The sequence below is a fragment of the Diadema setosum genome, chromosome 8 (assembly GCF_964275005.1).
Source record: "Diadema setosum chromosome 8, eeDiaSeto1, whole genome shotgun sequence".
Classification (NCBI taxonomy): domain Eukaryota; kingdom Metazoa; phylum Echinodermata; class Echinoidea; order Diadematoida; family Diadematidae; genus Diadema; species Diadema setosum.
In genome coordinates, this window is record NC_092692.1 from 35,524,850 (window position 1) to 35,550,052 (window position 25,203).

At 38.8% G+C, this 25,203-nt stretch overlaps 1 protein-coding gene across 1 annotated transcript; it reads right to left on the reverse strand.

Moving 5' to 3' along the window:
- Positions 1-983: 983 nt before the first annotated feature.
- Positions 984-16,358, reverse strand: LOC140231514 (cilia- and flagella-associated protein 52-like). Its single transcript, XM_072311649.1, has 13 exons — positions 16,182-16,358; positions 13,922-14,121; positions 12,769-13,034; positions 12,077-12,176; positions 11,165-11,376; positions 9,593-9,656; positions 8,696-8,808; positions 7,615-7,763; positions 6,378-6,523; positions 5,350-5,501; positions 4,794-4,896; positions 3,784-3,918; positions 984-3,062 (listed from the first exon to the last, which is right to left on the reverse strand). The coding sequence occupies exons 1-13, from the start codon at positions 16,261-16,263 to the stop codon at positions 2,916-2,918; spliced, it is 1,869 nt and encodes a 622-aa protein (XP_072167750.1). The 5' UTR covers positions 16,264-16,358; the 3' UTR covers positions 984-2,915.
- Positions 16,359-25,203: the final 8,845 nt, after the last annotated feature.

The following is a 25,203-nucleotide window of genomic DNA, read 5'->3' on the forward strand; positions in this document are numbered from 1 at the left end:
ATTATAAAGCAATGTTAGGGGCGGGGGTACTAATCACCTTCAGTGATAATTTCAGTTTTTGTTATATTTTGAGTTTAATATATATTAGTATATAGTATGTTGGTATTGTATTACGTGTTTATTTGTCGGTGCTCATACAGGGCCTCCAAGAACAACAGTGTTTAACCCACTGACGGAGCCACCCTGTGAACATAAAACATATAAATAATTAGATAAAATAAAAATAAAACAAATAAAAACCTCGCGAAATATTTGGCGTATACAGTATTAAAGCTATGTGACAAATATGTCATTTGTTCTGTGATCGATAAAAATGTATAAACATTACGGAATGTGCTGGGTATGTATGTTTGCAATAAAAAACACTAAAGAAAGTTAGAAACTCAAGTGTCTTGATAATACATGTACTTCATACAGTGCACTCCGGTCATAACGAACATGGTTATATGGAAATTCCAGTTACAACAAACTAGAAATTCAGGCCCAAATTTTGTCCACTCTATAGTTTTCATTGTTTATTTGTTCTGTTGTAACAAAATTTTGTTATACAAAAAGACAACTGCAGATCCCGAGGACTTCGTCGTAATCGGAGTTGACTGTATTTCACGTTAAAAGATTTTTATATTGGTCCAAATGTGTCACCAGATAAAGATGTGTGTCTAGCCCTGTATTATGGTGGTTTATCATAAAGTAATACTCGAGTATACATCCGTTTATCTATCTATCTGTGTATTATCTATATATATTATCTATATCAATAGATAGATAGATACATAGATAGATACATACATACATACATACATACATACATACATACATACAGTACATAGATAGATAGATAGATAGATAGATAGATAGATAGATAGATAGATCTCTTGATGATTCTCAGATTGATTTGCAATCTCAAATGTGTTTTCATGTCACGACACAAACCAGACATTGATGACCACAACCACTGAAGCACATACCAGTAAGCCACAGGGTTCAGAAATGAAAGCTTTGCTTTTATTCAACTCTGTTCTTTGTACATTGTGCAAGTTCAATGCTTGTTCCACATTTCCATTGGTATTTTCTGCATGTTACCAAACAGTCACACAAAGTATATGCAGCCTAATTTATGTACACTACAGGAAAATACTCAAACCAGTTGTAGGGCATTGTAAAGGTTATTGATTAATTCTTAAAATCTACCTGAAAAATGTTCTTTTTTTCAGTATAATCATCACTGTGAGATAATCATGAATGTAACTTGTACACCAGCTTTAGTATGTATATAACATCTAGACACCACTTATACTACAACATAAAGATCACATCACTGTCGGTGTTCAGCAAGAACGAAAATAAATATTTGCCCCAAAAGAAAAATTGTTTTAAGGGCAGCATAAATATCTTATCAATTGGACGGGTAAAACTGAATACTTCAGAATTCATCACGCTAACAACTTTCCACGCCCAGGGCATGCTGAAAGATGTATCATGTATATGAATGTCTATAAAATGTATGTAATTAATCATTTGAATAGACATGAATTTACAGAGCTAACTTCATAACTTTGGTATGTCTTGCATTCACAGCTCTTCTTTAGTACTTTTGTATCCTTGCTTCCGTCTCTTCTCATTCTCTTCTTTTTAATACCAAGACGATTTGTATCAGGAAATAGACCTACATTTCAGTGTTATGCCACTGGAAAAAGAAATATGATCCCAATGTATGCATTTTTCTTTTCCATGCAAAAGAATACAAACATGCAAGCACTTTCTTTGTAATTAATACCTACAGGGATTTTATCGCAAACATTATACTCTAGCAAATTTGCTGAACTCTGTGACTTTAGAAGCATTCTCAGTATGTTGTCAAATGACGATTGAGTATTGCAGCTTTAACACTTGCATTTTTTAATATGCATCAATGGTAACTGCAAAAAGGAATGATACACAAGTATTTCATCATTGTACAAAACATATATAAAATTGTCAATTGTGAATATAGGATGGAGGCTGAAGCAAGTGATTGTGCAAGACTTCACATACACTGGTCCCTAAATAAAACTTCAGATATTACTCACTTTTGGTACTTTGAAGAAAATCAAATAAGGGTTCTAATGTCAGGAAATGGCTGGAATTCACAAAGATAGCTTAAAGCTAATCCGTGGATTATGACAAAGTTTTGATTACTCATTTATGCATGAAATATATCATGTATGCTAGTGCACATCCAATGATACATGCATGCTAATATGCCCACAAAATTTTGATGCACTAATATGCATGTAACACATGTGCTAATACACATCCAATAGGCCTAACATGCACACCCCGATATGCCCACATGTTGGGTACACATTTTCTAAACCGTAGATTTGATTTCCACCACCCTTCTGAAATGATGTGTATATTTCTGTGACAGGACTTGTCTGTGAATTGGTGTGGAAGTCATAATGATACAGCTTGCTCAACAGAGCACAGAAATTACAGATGTGCACTAGCATTAATCAATCCATGCATTTCACATGGAGCAATGTCAAATTGTCATAAAACTCTCTTTTAGCCACAGAAAAATGTTAAGTAAAATACAAAATACAAAACTTTATCCCTATGGCTTCGAATGCCTTTCAAAACCAGAAATGTCAATATTTTTGCTCTAAAAAATGCACACTATTTTGGTGCAGAATGAAATAAAGCAACCTTAATGAATAATTTATGGTAAATATATAAACTAACCCTCATATTAGTTTGTCCAATCATGTCATTCACATTCACTTTGACTCACATAGATTCACCTTGTGAAATGTTAGACACTTTGATGGTTGGGGGAAAAAGAGAAGTTTACTCGTGAGAGATTGCTCAAGATCTTTTTCAGCTAATCCCACAAAGGACTTCTGGAGTGTGTGTGTGATTTCTTCCTTCAATGTTTACTCTGGGTATTTCCAGCGCAGAATGGCCCCATCTTTACTGACGCTGATGATGTACTTCTGGCGCGGACAGATGCACAGACGTTTGATGGCGCTACAGTGCCCAGACCCAACGTAGATCACCGTTCCCTCGTCAAATTTCCACATCTGCATTGGATGGAACGAAGCAAAGGGGTTTCAATATTGGACTGCCAGGGCAAAAATCAAATGGCTTTCTTTTACTCCCATTCATCAAGATGTTTGATACAAGTACTTCCAAAAAGCAGTTTCTCATTTCAATACATTTGAAGCAAGTATCAGCCAAAAATCATGACATGACTTATATATTTTCTTGGCAAATTGACTCGACTTCTTTTCTTGGGGAAAAAAAAACAGAAACAGAGAAAGAACTTATGGTGCATAGACTGTGATATTACCACAATTGCTAGAATGTTAGTCTTGTGCTATGTCTTGTTATACATAAACTGTTATAGGTTTCCTATCTAGACAGAACAGGATGTGCAATCAACCACAAATATAAATTATTCACAACTTTTGAACAGTTTGTTTGTCAAATTATCTCAGAGTTTTTCGCTAGTCTTTCTGCATTCCCTGAATTCACATACAGTACATGTGTGACGAAACCATCCTTATGACTCATGCTTCAAGGGTATTATGAAATACAAAAGTGCTGCTAGGGTGAATTCATCCACACACACCTCATTTTTTCTGAGCATTTCATTGAGCATTCTTATGTAACACACTATTCCAACAAGTTCTTCCACAAAAATTGCATTTTTTTTTTTTTACAAAAAGATTTTACAAGACTCAAACAACTCGGTTTAAAGTGAGAATGGAGAGCAAGCACTGAGGTAAAGATGCTTTTTACCTTGATCAGACAGTCATCTCCACCGGTGACAAAGTACTTGAGGTCCGGAGAGATGTCCATGGCGTTGACCGCGCCGGAGGCGGAGCCGTCCACCTCGCGCACCTGGCTGGCATCATCCACTGCCCAGTATGCGATCTGGAGAAGAGAGGAGAGGTTGGGACAAGAAGGAAGGAAGAAAAAGAGATGGAGAGAGAAAAATAAAATATCATGAGGAGGAGGGGGAGAAGGGCAAGATACGTCTTTTAATCAACTTCCCTGTGTCCTGTATGCTCTGCTTTGTGAGTGTTTTGAACAAGTTGAATCAGATAAAGAGCAAAGACACCAGAGGGCTCCATTTCATTTAAAAGGCTGCTGAGATAGAGACTTTTGCTGGAATGACAAGTGTCATGGCAACGAGGAGAATCCAGTCTCCTGGATGGTTGTTGCTAAGAGAAGTTGCTATTCTATCCAGAGTTGCTATCCTTAACATCTTTTGTGACATGAGAACCCTGAGCTTTAATGCTACTAACTGTCCAGGTTTACTATTCTATAAGTGCCCGGTGGTCTGCACAAAACAAGGAAGTTTTCACTGAGGTAAAGCATGCATGTATACATGGTACAAAGAATGAACTCATTTTGCCACGTCATTTGATAACTTTGCAGGTACAGAAATACATGCCACATTTTCCAAAAACCTTAAAAAAAAATGATACTCCATCAATATTTTGTGCCAGCTCTAACATGCTTATTATGAAGACAGCTGACTTGCTTACAAAAGTGCCAATACAATGCAGTGGTGTGCAACGAATGAGTCATTCATAAGTAATAACTCTACAGAAAGGCTTGTTGCTTCAATCTGCAACTTTCCAATACCCCTCATTATCTTTACATGGAATGAACACATCATTTATTTGGGATATCACTGAAGATACTGCAACACTGCAATGCAAGGGAGGTTGGGAGAAGTCACAGCTGCACAAAAGTAGGAAGGTTTTTGGTGTCTTTGTGACAAACATCCCTTGCACACTCACCTTTCTGTCCGTGCCGCTTGTGATGATCTGCTTCATGAGGGGATTGTAGCACACGCACATGAATAACGTGTTGGCAAACACCACCTGGTTGCGCACAAACTTCCTAGTGCGGTGAAGGGGGGTGGGGTGGAGAGAAAATAGAAGAGGTAGATAATATCTATCAAGTATAAATGGAAGCGAAGACAAGAAATGATATCTACTTTGAATGAGGTTGTTGTAAGAATTTTTTGCCAAAGAACCGATTATCATTAAAGAATCTAGCATGGCTCCATAAGGTGGGTGCACATTAACATGCACATGAACAGAACACATCTCTACACAAACATGACAGGAGTTATGACAAGAGTGATATCAAGAGAATGATTTCCTAAGGGTGACCATGGATAAAACCTGGATTTTGACAGCCAAACAAGAATGCAGTGCCACTAATGGTTACCACGCATGTATCATGGTAAACAGAAAACTTCTTTATCTCAGACACAAGAATGTTTTCTAAGTCGGCAAGACTGACAGACAGGACGGAGAAAGATGGAAGAGGAGGGATTCACGGACGTACTTGAGGTCCCAGAGGATGCAGGTGCCGTCAGTGCTGGCACTGACGCACTCCGTGTCTTCCTTGTTGACCTTGACGCAGGTCACGACCCCCTTGTGCTCCTTCATGGCCTGAATCAGACTCTGGCTCTCGGGACTCACCCTCCACACACGCACCTGGAAAATGAAAGAATACTCATTAACAACACCAATTTAAAAAAAAAAATATTGAACTTTTCCGGCATGTTCCGTGTCAGTCAGCGCATTCTCTTACAAGCTTCAATCACCAATTTTTATGAATATCCTGAAACTATCACTGTTGACGAAAAGGGGTTGCAATATTCTATTTCTTTTGGTATCACAATGTCCCACATGCAGGACTTCACATGAACAACATCCAAATGTGATTGTCTGACTAACACTATTGCCAGATTAGGGGAAAAATTACCTGGATGCCACTAAACTGTAGCTTGGCGAGTTATGGCCACATGCACCACAGTATGAATGATTAACAATATTATATTGCACACAGTCGATGAATTGGAGTGTAAATTTGCACAGAAAATACACCAAACTTTTCTGGCAACTCCCATCATAACGAAGTCCTCGGGACCAGCTGTTTTTCTTCCGTCGTATTGAAATTTTGTTACGGCCAAATAAATAACGTACATAAAGATAGATGGATAGATAACAATTTTGGGACCTGAATTTTTACGTCGTTGTAATGAAATTTACCGGCAGTTATATCTGTGTTCGATATAACGGAAGCACACTGCACACCATTCTTGCAGGTGAACCACAGAGTGAAGAACAATCATGGTAGAAAGGAGACAACTCCTCTCTCTCTGACTCTACTTTCATGGAGATGAAGGACAGAATTGTTGAATGGAATTCAGGTACTTGTACAAGGTGTGTGAAAATGAACATTCTTGTACAAATTACTATGATACAAAAACACATACAGTGAAATAGTCTAGAGCTTTATCTACAACATTAAGAGTTTATTGTCCTGTGAGTCCCATAAATGTATTGAGAAGAGACGGTATCCCTCACCTGGCCCTCCCCGCCACCACTGATGATGCACCTGCTGTCGCTGGTGACGGCCAGCGCGGTGACACCCTTGTTGTGGGCGTCGGCAATCTGGTACATGAGCTTGCCGGATTGTGGGAAGAAGCTGCGGATCTTGTTATCATCCCAAGCTATGTGAGAGAAGGCGAGAAAGGGAGAGAGATGGGAAATTTGTGCATTACATTCATAGTATAAAGTGATATCAGGAGTTGTACATGTGCTACTTGGATTTTTTTTTTTTTTTTTTTTTTTTTTTGGGGGGGGGGGGGGGGGGAATCATCAATTCAACAAAGGGACTACTGGAATAGTAAGCAAATAATCAACACTGGTGAAGGTGATGGGACAAACTATCACTTCCGAGGCAATCTGGATGTAGCTATCTTTCCGAAGCGCAGCTGAGGGAAGATAGCGTACACATTCAGATCGCCGAGGAAGTGATAGTTTGTCTCATTGCCTGAAACTAAAAGTTGATTATTTGCTTTATATTCCACATCTAGGCTCCTATTCCCATTTTATTCTTTAGGTATGATTAGGGCTTAGGCTACGTACTTTAGACGTATGCGCGTAGATGACAAAACAACGAATTTGCTCCGCGCGGCACCGAAATAAAAGTGCGTTGCACTGTGGACTATCAAGTGACCTAGTTAAGTGATAGTCCACAGTGCAACGCACTTTTATTTCACGCATACTCATCTCACGTTAGGACTGTACGGACTGAAGAGATCAGCGAAACAAAAGGGACTATCAACATAGAGTGTAACAAACTTTTTTTCTCAGGTGATGTGATGGGCAAAACTACGCTTTATCACGTGATCAGCTCTTGACCAATCCTATAGCAAGATTCTTAGTATGTGGAACATTGAATATATATCTGACAAGCAGAGGCAATTAAACCAAAGTTCTTCATATAAGTAACTTGTAAAAAATGCTGATGTGTTTGTCATGGAAGAGTTCACAAATGATATATCTAACAAGAGCACACCTTGGTTAGCATTAAAATACACACACAACACACACATACACATGTACAAATCAGAGTGAAAGACCATAATAATCTTTTGCTTGCAAATGATTGAAATTTTTCCACAGCGAAGATGCCTTCTTCAATGAACTCAAATAATTTCTTACAGCTACTGAGGGTTTATAAACTGGCAAGACTGAACATTCTATATTGTTTGCGGGCGGCAGCATCACATATTGTGTCAGGTTGACCAATACCCACCAGAGACGATGCTCTTTCCGTCCGGCATGAGGGCTACGGCGTGGCAGGTCATGTTGGGCACATTGATGCGGATGAGTTCCTTGCCGCTCTCCGTCAGCCACACCCTGATGTCATTCTTGGAGCAGGTGACAAACAGATCGGAGGCGCCACTAGATGTCGATGGGAGATGGGCAATGTCAAAGATTATTGTAAAGTATTAGAAAGTTTGCCCAGTCTGATGAAACAGTATACAAATAATGAATGTTTATGAGTGCAATGGACAGAATATTCTATGAGGTGAAAGATGAAATGATCCATTCAACAAGGCGAGGCACAGCCTCGTTGAATGGATCAAAAATTTCATCTTTCACCGAATGAAACATTCTGTCCATTGCCCGAATGAAAAACATTCATTATTTGTTTTATATAATGCCTAAAACAGATCCTTGTCATTTGATGTTTTATTAATTCAGAAACAAGAGAATCTGAGATCGAGAAAGTGTATACATATAGAGAACATGCCAATGGTTTCACTATTATCAGAGTCACATCCTCTGCTCTGACTGGCAAGTTTTCTAACTTTACTAAGCACCTGGATGACACAAAATCTACACCCACATATTATTGTCATGGCATGTACTTCTAACATACCACCAGAACAGAGAAAATGCTTGAAGACAAACAAACAAGAAAGAATATTAAACCACAAAACTACCCAGCGGACTAGCTTTTGAGTTCACATTTAACGAGGAGGACCTAGCAATATTTAGACTTCCTGACTAATAGGCAAAACATTTTTATATGTATATCATGTCAGGGGTGTCTCTCAGGACAGTATCAAAAATCAGTGCTTGTGACGTAAATGTTTAAGCTGTGCAGCAGAACATGTACCTGTATTCACCTGCCTATCTGTCTTTGAACTCAATATAAATGGAGATGATGTTTCAGCATTCAGATTTTCTGGCTCACAGGTGCACAGGAGGTATTTCAACAAGATACACACCATTCATTCTTACAATAAAATTTAAAAAACAACAACAAATTTGCACAATTTTGACTTGATGAAAGACTGAATTTCATTTCAACAAAAAGTGATACTTACCAAGGGAAGCAGATATCATTGACCTCATTGTAATGGCATGTGCTGGTCATCTCATAGGTAAATTCCGGTAAGTTGAAGCGGTAGATGTGAGAATTGTTGGTGCCGACAAAGAACTGCAAAGATAGATAACAAAAGTTTAATAGCTGAGATGGAATTACACACAGCATACCTGGGTAATTAATGCGCAGACTGGGCTTTGGAAAGTGTTATTCCCTCTGTGCATTTCTGCATTGATTGATTGAATATTCATTTTTTGCATATTCATCACTTTGCCGAGTTGTTACCTAAAAGTGTGAATAGGAATCCCTCCCTCATAAGGTCATAATCATCTGAATGCTTGGTAGCAACTGTTGTATGTGTTCTAATTTGTAAACATAAAGAATATACTACCAAACTATCATGCAGTCTAAATTTTCATAATGAACAAAAATCCAGAATGTTATGGCTTAAAAACCTTGCACTATTTGGCACACCAAAAGGATTCAACCATAAATTAATGAAGACTTTAGTAGATTTTGATAAATTCAAATTTGTGTTTAAAAAAAACTCATCTTTTTGATAATTGTTAATTATATGTGAATAGAGAAATGTTTGAAATATTTAGTTCCATGTGTACACATAAAGAGACTATCATATTTTATTATTCAATCATTCATTCATTCATTCATTCTTTATTATGTGTTCTAGTAACTGATTATTATTGTCATCATTATCTATTCTGCCAGGAAAAGAGCAATCTTGGTAAAAGGCATTCCAAAGAACCCAAAGAACCATCATGTGGTAGGAACAAAAAAAAAAAAAAAAAGGAAACTGAGTGAAGATAGCAATGAATAGTTCTGGCAGGAAAGATGGAAAGTGGGATATCATTGGATGAGGTGCAATAGAAATGAGACTCACCTGATGACCCCTTCCGCGAAGAGTGATTGAGGTGATGGCCCCGGCCTTTTCTATCTTTTCCTTCCTGGAACGGAAATTAAGGGAATATCAACTCATTTTTAAAATGAATTCTGCACATATACACTGAACCACATTACATTATTATCTATGAGATATGGATGGCATATAGGTGTAATATTATGTACAATTTCAGGGGCGGCTCAAGGAATTCCGTAAAATGAAGAGGGGGCGCCTTTACAAAATTAAAGGGGTGTGCTCGCACCCCTCCCTTTTTTTTTTCTTTCTTTTTTTTTTTTTTGTTTGTTTTAACAAAAAATAAAGGAGGGCGCGTGCCCAGTGCTCTACCCTCTGGATCCGCCACTGAATTTCCCCGAAGTTGTATGAAGACATTGACTCACTCTTTGTTATTGGTTGTGTTGAGAGCATTATAGTACCCATGAAATGCATTGAGGAGGGTCATGACAAATTATTCCCTCTTGTTTAAGGGGGGGGGGGGGGGGGTGATGAATGTAACCAGCAACATTCTGCATCAAAATCAAATGTGTGGGACACCTTATGAGAAACAACACGTTTTTGAGACCATTAGTCTGGAGCTTTCATTCCACTTATATCATAAATGAGCAGAACAACCTTTATGGTGAAGAAAATTTCCCTTCAAACAGTAGGCAAAGCTGGCAATCTCAACTTACATGGGATATATATTCAAATTTCTTGGTTGGTCCCGCAAATACAGTGATATAACGTAACTCGAGACAGGAATGTGAAATCAATGTTCCCAGCACAGGAGCATTACATTTGTATGCATTATTGCAAGCTTACAACAGTAAGTGCTTGATGATGGTTTCAAATGTTCTGTCCACGTTCAGAGATATTAAGGATACTTCGCAACTCTTTACAAAAACTATCCTGTTGTTTGTTTCCTACTGAACACTTTGGGTGCTTTGAGTGCCGTTTGGCACATAAAACCCTTGAGCATTGCACACACTGTCCAAAGTCCCTCACAAGGAAAGGGTTAAAGAGAGTGTAAAGTTTTGGTTGAGATTCAGGTAATAACTTTCTGCAGGATAATTAGAAACCATTTATATAAAACATTAAAGAGCATACAGTTCTAAGAGAAATTGAGAGTTTATCTGATGGAAATAGGTTTTGAAATGGCTGAGATATCCAAATACAAAGTGGTCCTAATTAAAAGTGGGACCCACCTTTTATTAGGACCATTTTGTTTTACTTACTGGATATCTTAACTATTTCAAAACTTTCATCAACTTTCAATTTCTCTTAGAATTGTATGCCCTTTAGTATTTCATATCAGTGGTTTCTAATTATTGTAAAAGTGGATATTTTTCGCGGTGTTGAAATTTTCGTGCTTTTCGCGCAACCACAAACAAGTGCAAAAATTAAAGCATGCGAATATTTTTGCTTGCCGTATGTTCCAGTAGTTTATATCTTGATTCCGCAGAATTAAAGAAACACAAAACTCTTCTTATCCAGTCGAGCGCAAAAAATAAGTCACACAAAATATCCACTTTTATGGTATCTCACACACACAAAAAAACACCAGGACAGACTCACTTGGTGACCTTGAACTTGTCGTTCATGATGGCCACAGTGCCATCCCCAGACCCCAGGAGGATGGAACCACCCTTGATGAGGACCAGAGAGGTCACACCCATGCAGAAGCACTCCTGGGGGCCGTAGGACCGCAGCTTCTGGGTGTCGGTGAAGATCTTGAGTACATCGCCCGTTGTGGTGGCACAGTAGAAGTAGTCATCTTCTGGCGACACCTGATGTGTAAGAAACATTTTTTTTTTTTACATTATGGCAAAATATTCATATCTACGTATTTGTCACTTCAATCTTAATTTCTCTATATCAGTTTTAATTTCACTTACAATACAATAAGAATAAATATGAATTTCCACTGCAAAATTTTATAGGCTTGATAACTATGATATTTCTAACTGATGTTTAAATTCGAAACAGATGTTCAGAGATTAGAACTACCTTTTCACTCTCTTAGAATGAGTGAATTCTTGTAATCTTTTTATTTCTACCTTTGTCAAGATTATACATAAAAAAAAAAATGTGTAAAAATTTTTGAAGTAGGATGTAGAAGTACCCATTTAATGATGACAATAGGCGCGGTCAGACTGGCAAAAGATCAAGAAGTTTAAGATCGTGATTTTTAAGATCTCGAAGTTTTGCCAGTGTGACCGCAAACTTCCCACGAAACTTCTCGCAAAACTTCTCGATCTGTTTGCAGGCAGTGTCTCCGAAGTGCGAGACCATTGTCATGTACAGATGTGCATTGTTACGTCACAATCACTAGCCATCGGATGAATGGCCCAAACTTCGCGATCTTAAACTTCTCGATATTTTGCCAGTCTGACCGCGCCTAATATGATAGATTTCAATCTGCAGAAAAATATCCCTGCGATATCACTGGATTAGCACAAAGCCTCATCACAGAGACACTATACTCACCACTATGCACTTGACAATACGTTTGAGCTGTCCCAGAGTGACGTCTGTGGGTCTGATCTTACGATTCTGAACGTCCAACTCCCAGACGCGCAGGGTGCGACTGTGGATGACATCAAACGATCGAACATACATGTAGGTCAATTAATGGCATTGTTTGATTAAAGGATATGCCACAGGAAATCAGAGTACACATAACTGCAAGTACATACATGTACAATTTGTACATTACAAAGGCATACACACTGTTATAAAGGGCTTTTAACAGTGGTCATAAACTTGAGTTTTCTGGACAAAAGTTGTCCAGATCCATTGTCATACAGACAAATTAAAAAGATGATCAATTTGTAATCAATTCCGAACAATGAACTAGCAGTAGCTAATTCTTAACATATTTTCACTTAGTAAGTAGAATATGAAAGCATTAAATAAGAACATTTCCCATAAGCACTTGAATCGCTGTAGGACTGAATTAAGCGGGATTGACACAAAAAAGAAAAAAGATATGGAATTGCCCTTGATTGCACAAAAAAGTTTTAATTTATAAGTAATCATGCAATATACAAACTATACAATACCATATGTGCTTCATAGATTGCTATGAATTCCAATACCTAAACACCTTATAATCCCCTCTACATATCATTGAAAATGATACAGAATGCTGTACAACAGGTAACATCCAGTCCACTTACTCTCCACCTGAGAAGAAGAGATAGTCACTGTTGTTCGCGGCAGCAACGCAGAAGGTGGTTCCGGCGCTCTTGACCGCGGCCTCGGCGCCACACACCGACTCCTTCTTCTTCACATCCCAAATGATAAGGGCGCCATCATCCTGTCCCCCTAGGGAGATGAGGTACAGGTCGTTGGGGGAGAAGGCTAGCGACTCCACCTTGACTTTGTGCAGGTTTTGTGTGCCATGGATGCATCGCTTCTCAAAGTCCCATATAATGACTTGTGCCTGCAGACAATATCAACAGGGAATGAAAGTTGAAGCAATTACAATTATACTGTATGCAGATTATTTACAATAAACATTGACTTATACAGGGCACATATCAAATTCTGAATAACATCACCGGCAGTGTCTCACATGAATTAGTTCATATGAGCTCCAAATTGCATTACAATAGAGCCTGAACTTACATTCCTTCTTTCGACTTTGCTATTTCTGTTCTGAAACCTTACTTCTCAACAACATGAAAATACTACCATGCAATTATCCATACATGCAAATATGGAAATGAAGTCGTAAAACAAAACTTTGTGAAATGAAATTCATCTACAAAAGACTTCTTGACATTTCATTTTTGTTTTGAAAAAAAAAAAGGAAAAGAATAGCAAAGTGAAAGCTGTATGTGTACTATGAGTGCATGTCTTTTCCAGCTAACTTCACAGCAAATGATTTTGAGTGCAACTCTTCTAAGAAGAAGTTGATGACAGGATATGCTAATGACAACAGTCTAAAGGTAAACAAAGGTAGCTTAATCATACCATGACATAAATTTGTAAAATTAATGGATCATGTCTATTTGCACATTGTGATGTGTCACATGCATTTAACCACTTGTCAAAATTGCATAGTGCATGGACTTGCTATAAACTACCATTGTGAATTCCAGCCTTTTATCACCTCATTTTATGAGATGTACATTGCATACACCTGTATGAGCAATGAACTGCATAGTAAACATATCTTCATTTGCGAGTACCGTATGACTCCATCCAGACAATCATAACAGTTTAGCTTGCTGCAGCTGACTGCTACTGATGTACAGAATTGTGACTGCATTTGTTAGGCTTTCTGAAAGTATTGCTTGGATTTTTGTCTTCTTCTTCTGCTCATACTTTGAATCCCATGTGGGTCTGTTGGCCCGACGCCAGGAAGCGGCCGCTCCGCGAGACGGTAATGCAGGTCACCATGTTGGTGTGGCCCTGGAGGAAGTCCTGCTTCTTGGTGGTGATGTCCTCCACGACGACGGTGTCGCCCAGGGGGTAGATCAGGTGCTGTCCATTGGGGTGCACCACTAGACTGCTCTGACTGGTGCCTGGTAAACAAAGAACCAACAAAGATGGCAGAGTGTCAGGCAGGCTATTTATTGATAAAATCATAAATACAATGTAAATGTATAATTTGTATTATACGATGGATACTTATAAAAGCATGAGTTAGCAGGCAAATTCATATATCATGATATATCATGATCAGACACAGTGAAACCAAAGTTTGTTTCATCTGCAATGTCCACAGTTTCTGTCACAAGCAATATCTGAAGAGAAACTACTTTAAATAGTAACAGACCATGCAGCTCACTGTCACTAACATATTTGTAGGCCTACTGACACAGATGGCCAATATACACTGGGTGATGTCAAGTTCTGTGCTAGTGCTACCTCCCAAACAACTGCTTTCAATCGAGCTCCGACACTGACAGTCAGAATGACGCAATGATAGCGATTGCAAATATTGATCCTCAACACTAGGTGTTGGCATTGAACAACCACGACGTCCATGGAATTGTGCCATGAAAAAAAATATGACGCTTGGTTTGAGTCAATTATTAAAAGATGTAGTCATGCCTGCTTAGTTTTAAACATATATAATTAGGAAGATGGATTAAAATGCCACAAATTTCATCCCTTCTCCAAACAAAACAATCTTAATTTTGCTCCCAGACTCAGATTTATGTAGCCATGTCTTCGAGTGATCATGCTAGCTACATGTGTATATGGGCGCTTATTGCATTTATAGCCTCTATAGACTTTGCATATACAATGTGTGTTTATTATGGACATGAATGTGGGTCTCGCAAAGCAACATTAACGACAGCACTAAACTTCAAATGACAGCGATGATGATTCCGGGGGGCTGGTGTTGACAAATGGGGAAAAAGCATGTAGGGCCTAAATTGCCAACACAAATAGTGGAGCTCTGTTCAGCAGATGACATCCAACACTGGGCCCAACATCAACTTCTAAAAATAAAATACCGGGTATGTATAATTTTGAGGTCAACCTCCCAACACTGACTGATTTCAAGTTTGGTTTTATCGCTGGTGCTGGTGTTGGGATAGCACTAGCACTCAGTCTATAGTCTAGTTCTATCACTAAACTTCAAATCACCCGTGGTAATGACTCCACATTTGGCAGTTAGTAGTTACACAGCATTTGAAAGGACAAGCTCATCTTAATGAAATAAGGATTGAGAGAATGCAGCAACATTATAAAAACGCATCAAAAAAGTGAAAGTTTGAGGAAAATCAGACAATCCGTTCATATATTATAAATAAGTTATGAATATTGAAAGTTTCTGCGGAAGAGCAAGTTGCTTTGTTGTTGAACAACATCATGAAAGTTGATGTCCATATCAACGCTTTCCAATAAATGACCAATTTGGTTGAAATTTACTATGTCAATGTGAGTGATTGGAAATTTAAGCTAGAATCTATCCCTATCAGCAGAATTTGAGATATTAGGCACTCAGTCCACTGTAGTGTGGGTACTAACGTTAGGTCTAACTTAACTGCGACCCACAGTGTGTAACTGTGAACACGGAGCGTCCCGGGGTTACAATTTGTAGGTCTAACTGTACACTCTGTTAGTAGTTTCTAAAGTTTTACACTGAAAAATCGGTGTGTCTATCTGTGACTGGAGTAGTTTTTAATTTTATGATCTCTTGACTTTTGGACAGTCCTCCTGACCAATTCCATGTCCTGAAGCCAAGTCCTGACGACAAGTCAGACCGATCCCTGAAGCGCTTCAACAAGGTTGTCAAGTATACTATAAACTGTTGTTAGTGTTTAGCTTTAGATTCTACTAGTTAACCCAGCGTCTATCTTGTTGTTAATTTCTAGAGACTATAATTTTGCTTGTGATGTTCTGGAAACGTCAGCAAGATTTTAAAAAATATGAACAGATAAAACAGGCGCAGGCTGTGGCTGTGGCGAGCACGGCAACCCCAGCCACAGCCACTCAAGCTCAGCAGCTCAGCTATGCTTGCACGAACTCGCATCATAGAACACCCGGAAGGTCAATGTAACGTCAGTGCAGTGCAATCCCAATGAATGGTAATTCGAGACGGCTGGCAGAAAAATAATGTCTTACTCACCATTGAAACCAATTGTAGACAGCAATTCCAGACGACCAATATCTTGCGCTGGACCCCCATTTTGTTCCCTCTGTTGGTCCATGTTAAAGATTGTTATTTCGAGAAAATATCGCTGTAGACAGATAGTATTTTGAACTCGCTATCACCTTATCGCTCGTTCACTCCTACACCCATGGATCCGATTGTACACAGTTGCTATGACAGCAGCATGCTGGGAGCTGGATATCGTTCGGTCGGTTCGGGCAGCCAGCTGCATTGTAGTTGAGCACAGATGGCGCTCTAACTTTTTTTTTCCCCCTGCTGAAAGGCAGCCGCTGTGATCGTGCCGGGGCCCGTTGCATAAAACTCCAACCAGATTTTTTTTCCGGTTGAAATCACAAAATTCCGGTTGGAAGCTCCCAACCAGAGTTTTTATGCAACGGATTTTACATTCTTAGGTTAGCAACCTTAAAAAATTCAGGTTGGGCAAATCCCAACCTGAATTTTGTAAGGTTGCTAAAAAAGTTTTATGCAACGGGACCCTGGAATTTCAGTGTAGGTTATGATCCCTAGCAACCCGAGTATATTACGAGTACTAGTATTGAGCTGATGCTGTCATCACCTCACAATTTTCCATCGATCCTACACACACACACAAAAAAAAAGCAAATGATGAAAATTCAGTGTTTCTGTCATTAAAGTATAAAATGCATGCTGTTTTCTTCTTTGAATAACTTCATAATAATGATCAATTTTGTCATGATTAATTGAGACTGTCGAGCGTAACTGCGTTTGAATGAAAAAATGGAAATTTCACCTTTACAAACTAGGCCCCATATGGCAAGTTGTGAAGGGATGATCTGACAACATTACTTCACTATTTGCATAATCATATTGACTGTTCAAGAAATGTTTCTTGATTAATTAGCGATACGGGTACTTGAAAATGTCATAACTTACTTATTTTTCATCAAAGTTTGATCAAAATTTCGTTGTTGTGCTGGGAAAATTTTTTACTCCTTCTTTTACATGTTACTGTTAAATCGTTACTCCGTCACCGAGGGCTGGTTACTGTGAGTCACTTATACCCCTGTCTTGAAGTGGGTCGACGGTTGAGGTCCACGGAGTTCACACCAATGAGGATGTCGGGAGACTTCAGTTAAAGGAACTTGGGCCTTTAATGTTTCTGAATGATTAAAGAAAAGAAAAGAAAAAAACTTGATTCCAACAAAGGAATCTCGTAAGGAATCTCCGTTGTGTTACGAGTTCCCGCTTCTCAGAATGTGTCGTACAAACCCGGATTTTCTCCAAAATCGGGATGAGTGTCCAAACTTTGATTTTTCCTCCGACGTAAAACATGTCCTCTTGTTTTCCTCTGGCCGTTCTTAGAGTGCATGAAAGTCACGCGGTCTCTCCGAGTCGACCAGAGGAAGATTTCCGACCCGATCACTCTTTTCTTTCTAATTATTATTCTTATTCTCAAATAATCTTGGTTTTCCGCAAAGTGACATAAACACGATTATAGCTTTCGGGAATCACAATAGAAAGAAATCAGAAAGATACCAGAAACTAGTAGTACCTCATATATAGATTCCTCTCATCTGATTGGTTAAAAGTGGAGTCATGAAAATAGCTGTGCTCCATTTTTAATCAAAATGACGTCATGATTTACCGTGCTCGGGGCATAGAATCAACTGTGCCCTGTAAATAGGTTTGGAGACAGTCGCAACCCCGTTCACATAGATCACTCATATATGTACGCATGCGCCGCTGCGCTGTCGATCAGTGTTGATTACGAGTGCTGTAAAATATACTAGAATCTATATTTTCGGTATCTATATTTCGGAATCTATATTTTCGGTATATAAAACAAATAATGACAGCTTGATATTCGGGGCACAGTTAAAATTATGTAGGCCCTCGGTGATGTGAAAACCATAACTATAATTTATAACTTAGTCATTATTTGTATACTAATGTCTGCTAATGTCTGCAGATTTCATAGCCAATGTTTTTATTCTTATTTTCTTCAGGAGAGTTACTTGCTTGCATGACATGATGTCATCGCAAGTCAAGCGGTTTTCTTCAAAATACATCCCGACTAATGCTATTCTCCGGTTTTCTGAGGCAAAAACAGCAATACACATGAATTAACCTGTGTGCAAAATCCCTTTTTAATCCCGTTCATGGGCTGTAGGGAGATGTTCCATCCCAAGCGTAATATTGATCAGCCATGATAATTACTTATTACCATTGAATTTACTTCCACCAACTATAAAGATAATCTTGTCAATTGTCCATTTCCCGATATCCCGGCAACCCATGGTGTCCTTTGAGTGCTGATTAAACATGGCACAGAAAACTTCAAAGTGTTGTATATATACGCGCTGTCCTGGGACATAAAAGGTTAAAGGTCCTGTTTACCTTTATGAGCATTGATTTTAAAAATTTTCAAGATATCACCTTTGATGCATATGTGTAGGTCATGTGCATCACAAAACATCCTGCCACATAAAATGTTTGCAATGAAGCCTGAAATATAAGCAAATATCACTATTTTCTCATTAAACCATCCATAACTGTAGACGGTTTAGTCTGGAAACATTTTTATCATTATATTAACCATTGTTCATATTTTGTATATTTAACAATACATAACATCGATTATACTGGTTCAAATTTTTACATTGGTTGTTTCTATCCCTAACTCACATTTTAGAACTATTTTGAAGCACTAATGCTGGGTTTTTGTTTCTCCTGCAAATGGTAAATTATGTCTTTAATATGAGAGGAAAATGTATGGAATACTCACTTTTTTCTTCAGTATTATCATAAGGGCAATATTCTCATCATTATCATTATATTATTATTATTATCATTATCATTATAATTATTATTATTATTATTATTATTATTATTATTATTATTGTTATTATTATTATTATTATTATTATTATTATTATTATTATTATTATTATTATTATTATTATTATTATTATCATTATTGTCATTATTATTATTATTATTATCATTATTATCATCATCATTAGTAGTAGTAGTAGTAGTAGTAGTAGTATCATCATCATCATCATTAGAAGTAGTAGTAGTAGTACTAGTAGTAGTATCATCATCATCATCATTATCATTATTTCATGGTTCTCACTAAATTCATCCAATAATCAATAGAACCGAATTATTACCTGTGGGCCTGTTGTTCATTACTTTCAAAGTCTTCACAGTCCGTATTTCACTCCTATAACATGTGCCCGAGCTCAGTTATCACAACTTTGTCTCTCTTCAAATCATTTCGGCAATTTGTATACCTTATTTTTCCTTGTGTTTCCCCTCTTGAAACGGCTGCACAACTGTATTTTTCGAAAAAAAATATACTTCTGCAGGTCGCTGTTGCCGTTGTAGTTAATACCTGTCTCTTCTGGGGGTGAACCCCCTCAGGGTGCTGTTCGTTATTCCGAAGGTTCGTTATTCCGAAGGGTCGTTAATCCGAAACACGCAAATTCCTTATACTAGAGGTTCGTTAATCCGAAAATTTGTGGCGTTATTCCGAAGGTTCGTTACTCCGAAGATTGGTTAATCCGAAAATGAATTTCGGAACAATGAACCTTCGGAATAACGAATCTTAGGAATAAAGAGTCTTCGGAATAACGAACCTTCGGAATAACGAGCTGTAAACCGTTTCATCAACGCTTGTCAGCGCTGACAACTGTCGGTGCTGACCAATTTCAGCAAAATCCTTGGTTTTGATTGGCTGAGATGCTCTGGTCACTGACTGTTACTATGGTGATTCAAGTTGTCAGCGCTGACAAACGTTGATGAAACACCCCACTGTTGTCTTGATGTTATGTCAGTCTTGTCTCTTTATTGGACTTCTGGATGTTTATTATGTTGTATCGATTTCCATCTTCAGATGGACCGACATAATATATCATATTACTATATAATCATTGTATTGCCTTTTTAGTGGATCTCTCCATTTTTCGAATAGTGCGTTGCTCTATGTGGTGATTTATTGCAATGTTTTGTTATAACAACATAATTATCATAATAATTTGATAATTTGATATCGTTGTAATCTCTGGTTTTTGTTTGTTTGTTTGTTTGTTTGTTTGTTTGTTTGTTTGTGGGTTGTTTTTTTTTTTTTTTTACAATGGCAGTTTGTATCATTCTTTTGCCACACAAAAAAGAGTGGAGTGTAAATCATGTTCTGTCGAAAAATGAAAATAGACTTGAATATTGAATGGAAAATTGAATTGAATGTATTACTCGATATCAAGTATTTGTTTCGATGGCGAGAGTATAGTTAAAATCTGTCATATGACAATCCGCCCTGTGTACATTTTACTGTTTATGGTTTGCGGTAGCTGACAATTAAATACCTGAATATAAGAATGGTCCAAGTTGAAATTTGGCTATTAGTACTATCTTTGAAGACCCTTCTAAAATGATGGAAAGATAATTACTCGAATGACTGTTTGACATTTCAGTTAACAAAACATTCATATACTTAAACTATTAATAATAGATATATTTTTGGCTTGTTTCTTAATTTTCTCAAAATTCTCTCAAATGGATTTGGGTCTTTCTTATATTCAGGTATTCGACTGATCAATGTATAAATGACAATAAGTCAGGAACGAAAAGAAGAGCGAGGCGCCTTCGAATCAAAATAATCCATGACGATCGGATGCGTTTCAAGTCGGTGAGCTGTACTGCCCTTCCACCGCTCCATGCGCTTTCCTTTGATATACACGCAACTATCTCCCCAAGCTGCTCCCTCTCCTCCCCTCTTCTCTCCTCTGCTCGACACCTCCACACTCCTCCCTCTTCCCTTATCAGGTCCTTCTCACGCCGATCCCTCCCTGCCCCCTTCCCATTTCTCCTTCTATCCATCTCTCTCCCCCTCTCTCTAATTATAGGTTTATGTTTATATTGCAATCATAATGTGTATGTATCTTTTGTGTGTGTTTATAAAATTAAGCACACCTAGAAAAGACTGTCATTACACACACACTCTTGCTCAAAAGAATGTTTTTATTTTCCACTTCCCTCCGATCGTTTTGTTTCCTCACAAAGATCCAGCGCAGTGACAAGGCCACGCTCAGTATTGAGAGTGAACCTATAGCGACAATCTCCCGACCGGTGAATGAAAAGAGAGAAAAAAAAACATCCAATTCTGTCACTTTCTAGACGCCATATATATATATATATATATATATATATATATATATATATATATATATATATATAGATAGATATAGATATATATGAAGAGTTTGTTTGCAAAAACCGATAAGTCCATATTTGCCGAATGGAGATTATTTGCGATTAAAGTTTAAAGTTCAAGAAAAATAAAGAGAATAATAAGAAAATTTTTGCTTCTTTTGACCATAACTTTAAAAATGTACCTTTATATGTAGTGACCAATATATCATTTACAAGGTATTATTTTGTACTTTATGACAGAGACCGTACTTCAAAATCTTCAAAAATGGACTTATCGGTTTTTGCAAACAAACTCTTCATATATACACGTAGTAATTACTTTCAGCATTTGCCCTACACACGATCTAAAGGACAGCAGGTGACATCTGCTCATATTGCACAAACTACGCGAAAGGATGCGTTTAATTTCCGTCTAACTCCCACATCGTCATATATGAAGGCAACCCCAATCACTAAGGGATCGGATGTCTCCTTGGCCAACCTCCTTTGCTTTGGAGCTGCAGTTTGGTAACCGCCCTTGGTATTTTTTTCTCTCATTTTCTCTCGGCAATTAAGTAAATTAAACGAGGATTGAAATGAGAAGAGGTATCTCAGTGTAAGAGTTATCACGCTGCGTTCGAGTCATTTTAGCCCCGATCAAAACAAGCAACATCAATGCTGGTCATTTTTTTTTTTTTTTTTGCATGCCGGGATTAAGATTCGGCGGGGATGTTACCTTGGCAACTAATCTACGGGTGTGGTCGCCAGTATAGTCAAGAAGCCTTGTGAACAGCACTTGACACGAATCATACATTTTGCGTCCGACTGAACTCACCAAACTGACTTCCTACTCGTATCAGTTCCTGCCTGAGTGTGAATGCATCGTTGCATTCCAGTTTGATGCTCGTTGGTTATTACATCCGCCATTCTAGCCTCCCGCCATCACTACCTTACCATCTAAGAGATCGCGTGCGAGAGGGTATTGAATATTCGCCCATACCGCGCAGAGCTGTGTGCAACTGAGAAATTTATGCTGCATTTATCGCGCTAGTACGCCGACGAACTGAGACGCGTGTTTTCTTATTCACTCTTCTTACTCTTTCGCATGGATTCGTGAGAGTCGGTTTGGCGCTCAAGTTCGACGTCAAATTCGATTGTTGTGCTCGCTGATAGTCGAATGTGAGACGCTGCACAATATCCATGGCAAAATACAACTCTTTCGGCGCTATGCTGCGGAAGGGGCGTTCAAGAGCCGAAGCGACCGAGTGTGTACATTGAGTATAGATGTACAGGTAAGTATTAAAATAGCGTTCAAAAACACAACAATCAAGCAGATAAATCCTCTTTACTTCTTCTTTGTACAAAGCTTGTCGGCATATCCCGTTGACCATGCAAACAAGATGACTGAATAGCAGAACCATTGATAAGATTAGTGTTTTGTTTTTATTTTTTTTTTTACAGAATGATATTAATGATGCCTTCTGTTTATTGATGGTGCGTAAATAGGCACATGCACATGATATTATAGTTACCCGTGTAGCGGTGAAAATAGCAACTTACAGTAAAAGCAGAAGTAGTACTAGAGACAGTAAACTGGTACGAGTAGGAAAGACAGTAGTAGTAGTAGTAGTAGTAGTAGTAGTAGTAGTAGTAGTAGTAGTAGTAGTAGTAGTAGTAGTAGTAGTAGTAGTGGTAGTAGTAGTGTGTTATTATTATTATTAGTAGTAGTAGTAGTAGTAGTAGTAGTAGTAGTAGTAGTAGTAGAGTAGTAGTAGTAGTAGGAGTAGTAGTAGTATTTGATCTAAAGAGTAGTAGTTGTTGTTGTGTTTGTTGCTGCTTGTGTTGTTGTAGCAGTAGCAATACCAGTAAGTAAAGGAAACTGTGAATGTCGCAATGTAAAGAAGCAGGTAAATATAGGTAAGCAAAAGTCAAGCGAAAATCTAGCATAAAGACAGCATCATTGCAATTATCATCATCATAGTCGTGTTCATCGCAGCTTCCCATTAAGAAGAGCAGCGGAACGAATCGCAAATTTGAACATCCAATTTTTGTCCATGGGAGGTCAATGATATTGTATTTTTTTTTCCCAAGTATAGCTGCATCGTTATTTGGTCATCAACAAAATGCGATTTCTCTATGTATGAACAATTTTTAAGAGAAAAAAAGTACCCTTTATTACTTAAGTGGGCAAAAGATATACGTCTGAATCTTCGTTACCATGGACACAAATGGTCATTAAGACTCCTCTTTTCTTGCAAGGGCTGTTCATGATATCCGTCCTTTGTTATGATTCTTGAAATAACTTGTTTGTGCATTAGCGACGTGCATTAGCGAATCTAATATCTATGCATTCTAAGAACCACCAAAACATCTCAGAAATGTCATTATATTTCAGGACATGTATAGAGACTCGCTTTGCAATTTGATAGTATGATTGCATTGATCTGACTGGTGCATTTTTCTTCTTTTCTTTTGAAAAAAAAACCCACTTCTTTCAGGTAACCCGGCCTATTCAGCCTCAGACTGTAAGCTGCATGTGCACAGTGTGGCAGCAACCTAGGATGGCAGATCTTGTGGCTGACGACATATCGGTCAACGATACGCAAGGGACTGTAAACGATCAACTTTCCAGAACGACGAAGATCGCGGCGTCGACCGTGATCGCGATGATTTGGACTACGGGCCTAATGACAAACGTTGTCATCTGGATTCGGGCATGTTCTCCACAGTGTCATGCTTTATTCGGACAACGATCTCTCAGCGTATACATTACCCACAAATCCATTACTGACGTCATTCTTCTAGCCAGCTGTCCGCTCCACATTGTCACTCTTTTCCAACCACGTGGCTGGATATTTGGCTCGGCAGCATGCCGATTGGTTGCATCGATCGATACACTCGCGATTATACTATCCACTCAGGCTATGTTCTCGATCGGCATCGAACGATACGCGTCGGTGGTGAAGTTGACGATGACCTCGACGAGACGGTTGGCGCGCTATCGAAAGTCGTACCTGCACATCGGGGCGATGTGGGCCTACTCCGCTCTTCTGTCTTCACCGATCATGGCCGTTTCGTGGACATTCGAGATGGACGACGAGCGCGTCGTTTGCGGCTACATATGGCCCGGAAGCGGGCAGAATTACTACCAGATGTTTTACAGTACATTATTCTTCCTCAATTTCCTGGTTGTTTATGGGGCATTGTTATACATGTGGTATTACGCGTATCAATTTGCCCAAAGTAAAGCACCCACGACTCGGTTTTTCTCGCGTCGAAGAAACATGCAGAAGCATCGGGCAGTCATCATTCTCTGTGTCCTCCACTGCTCGTGCTGGTTTCCGTATTGGGTGTGGCAGTTTGCTCGCACCACGGGACGACCTGCCGAGGAGATTGAGTTTGGCAACCATGTCCCCGGTGGGACCACCGCCACCCAACTCGCAATCACCATACTGATGTACATACCGTCATCGTCAAGCTTATTCGTCTTCGCTGGATGCGTCAGTGAGTGGAGGCACAGGTGTAATGTGAGAGGAACCAACGCTAATAGGCACGACGGGCTGGCGCTGCGCGACCGAAACATCTACCACATCGACGGTCGACGCGATTCCGCGAACAGCGACCAGAGTCGAGGAGAACGCGTCGTGACGATGTCATATCACATCAACAGAGGACTGGTAAACGATAACGGGGAGGTGGTCGTCGATGCCTCTCGGCAGATTGGAGAAGAACCAGTCGATGACGAGGAACGTCTGGAAATGGAGTGCGAGTTCGAGGACACACCCAAAACACGGGGAGACGGTGATGGCGATGAAAGCAGTGA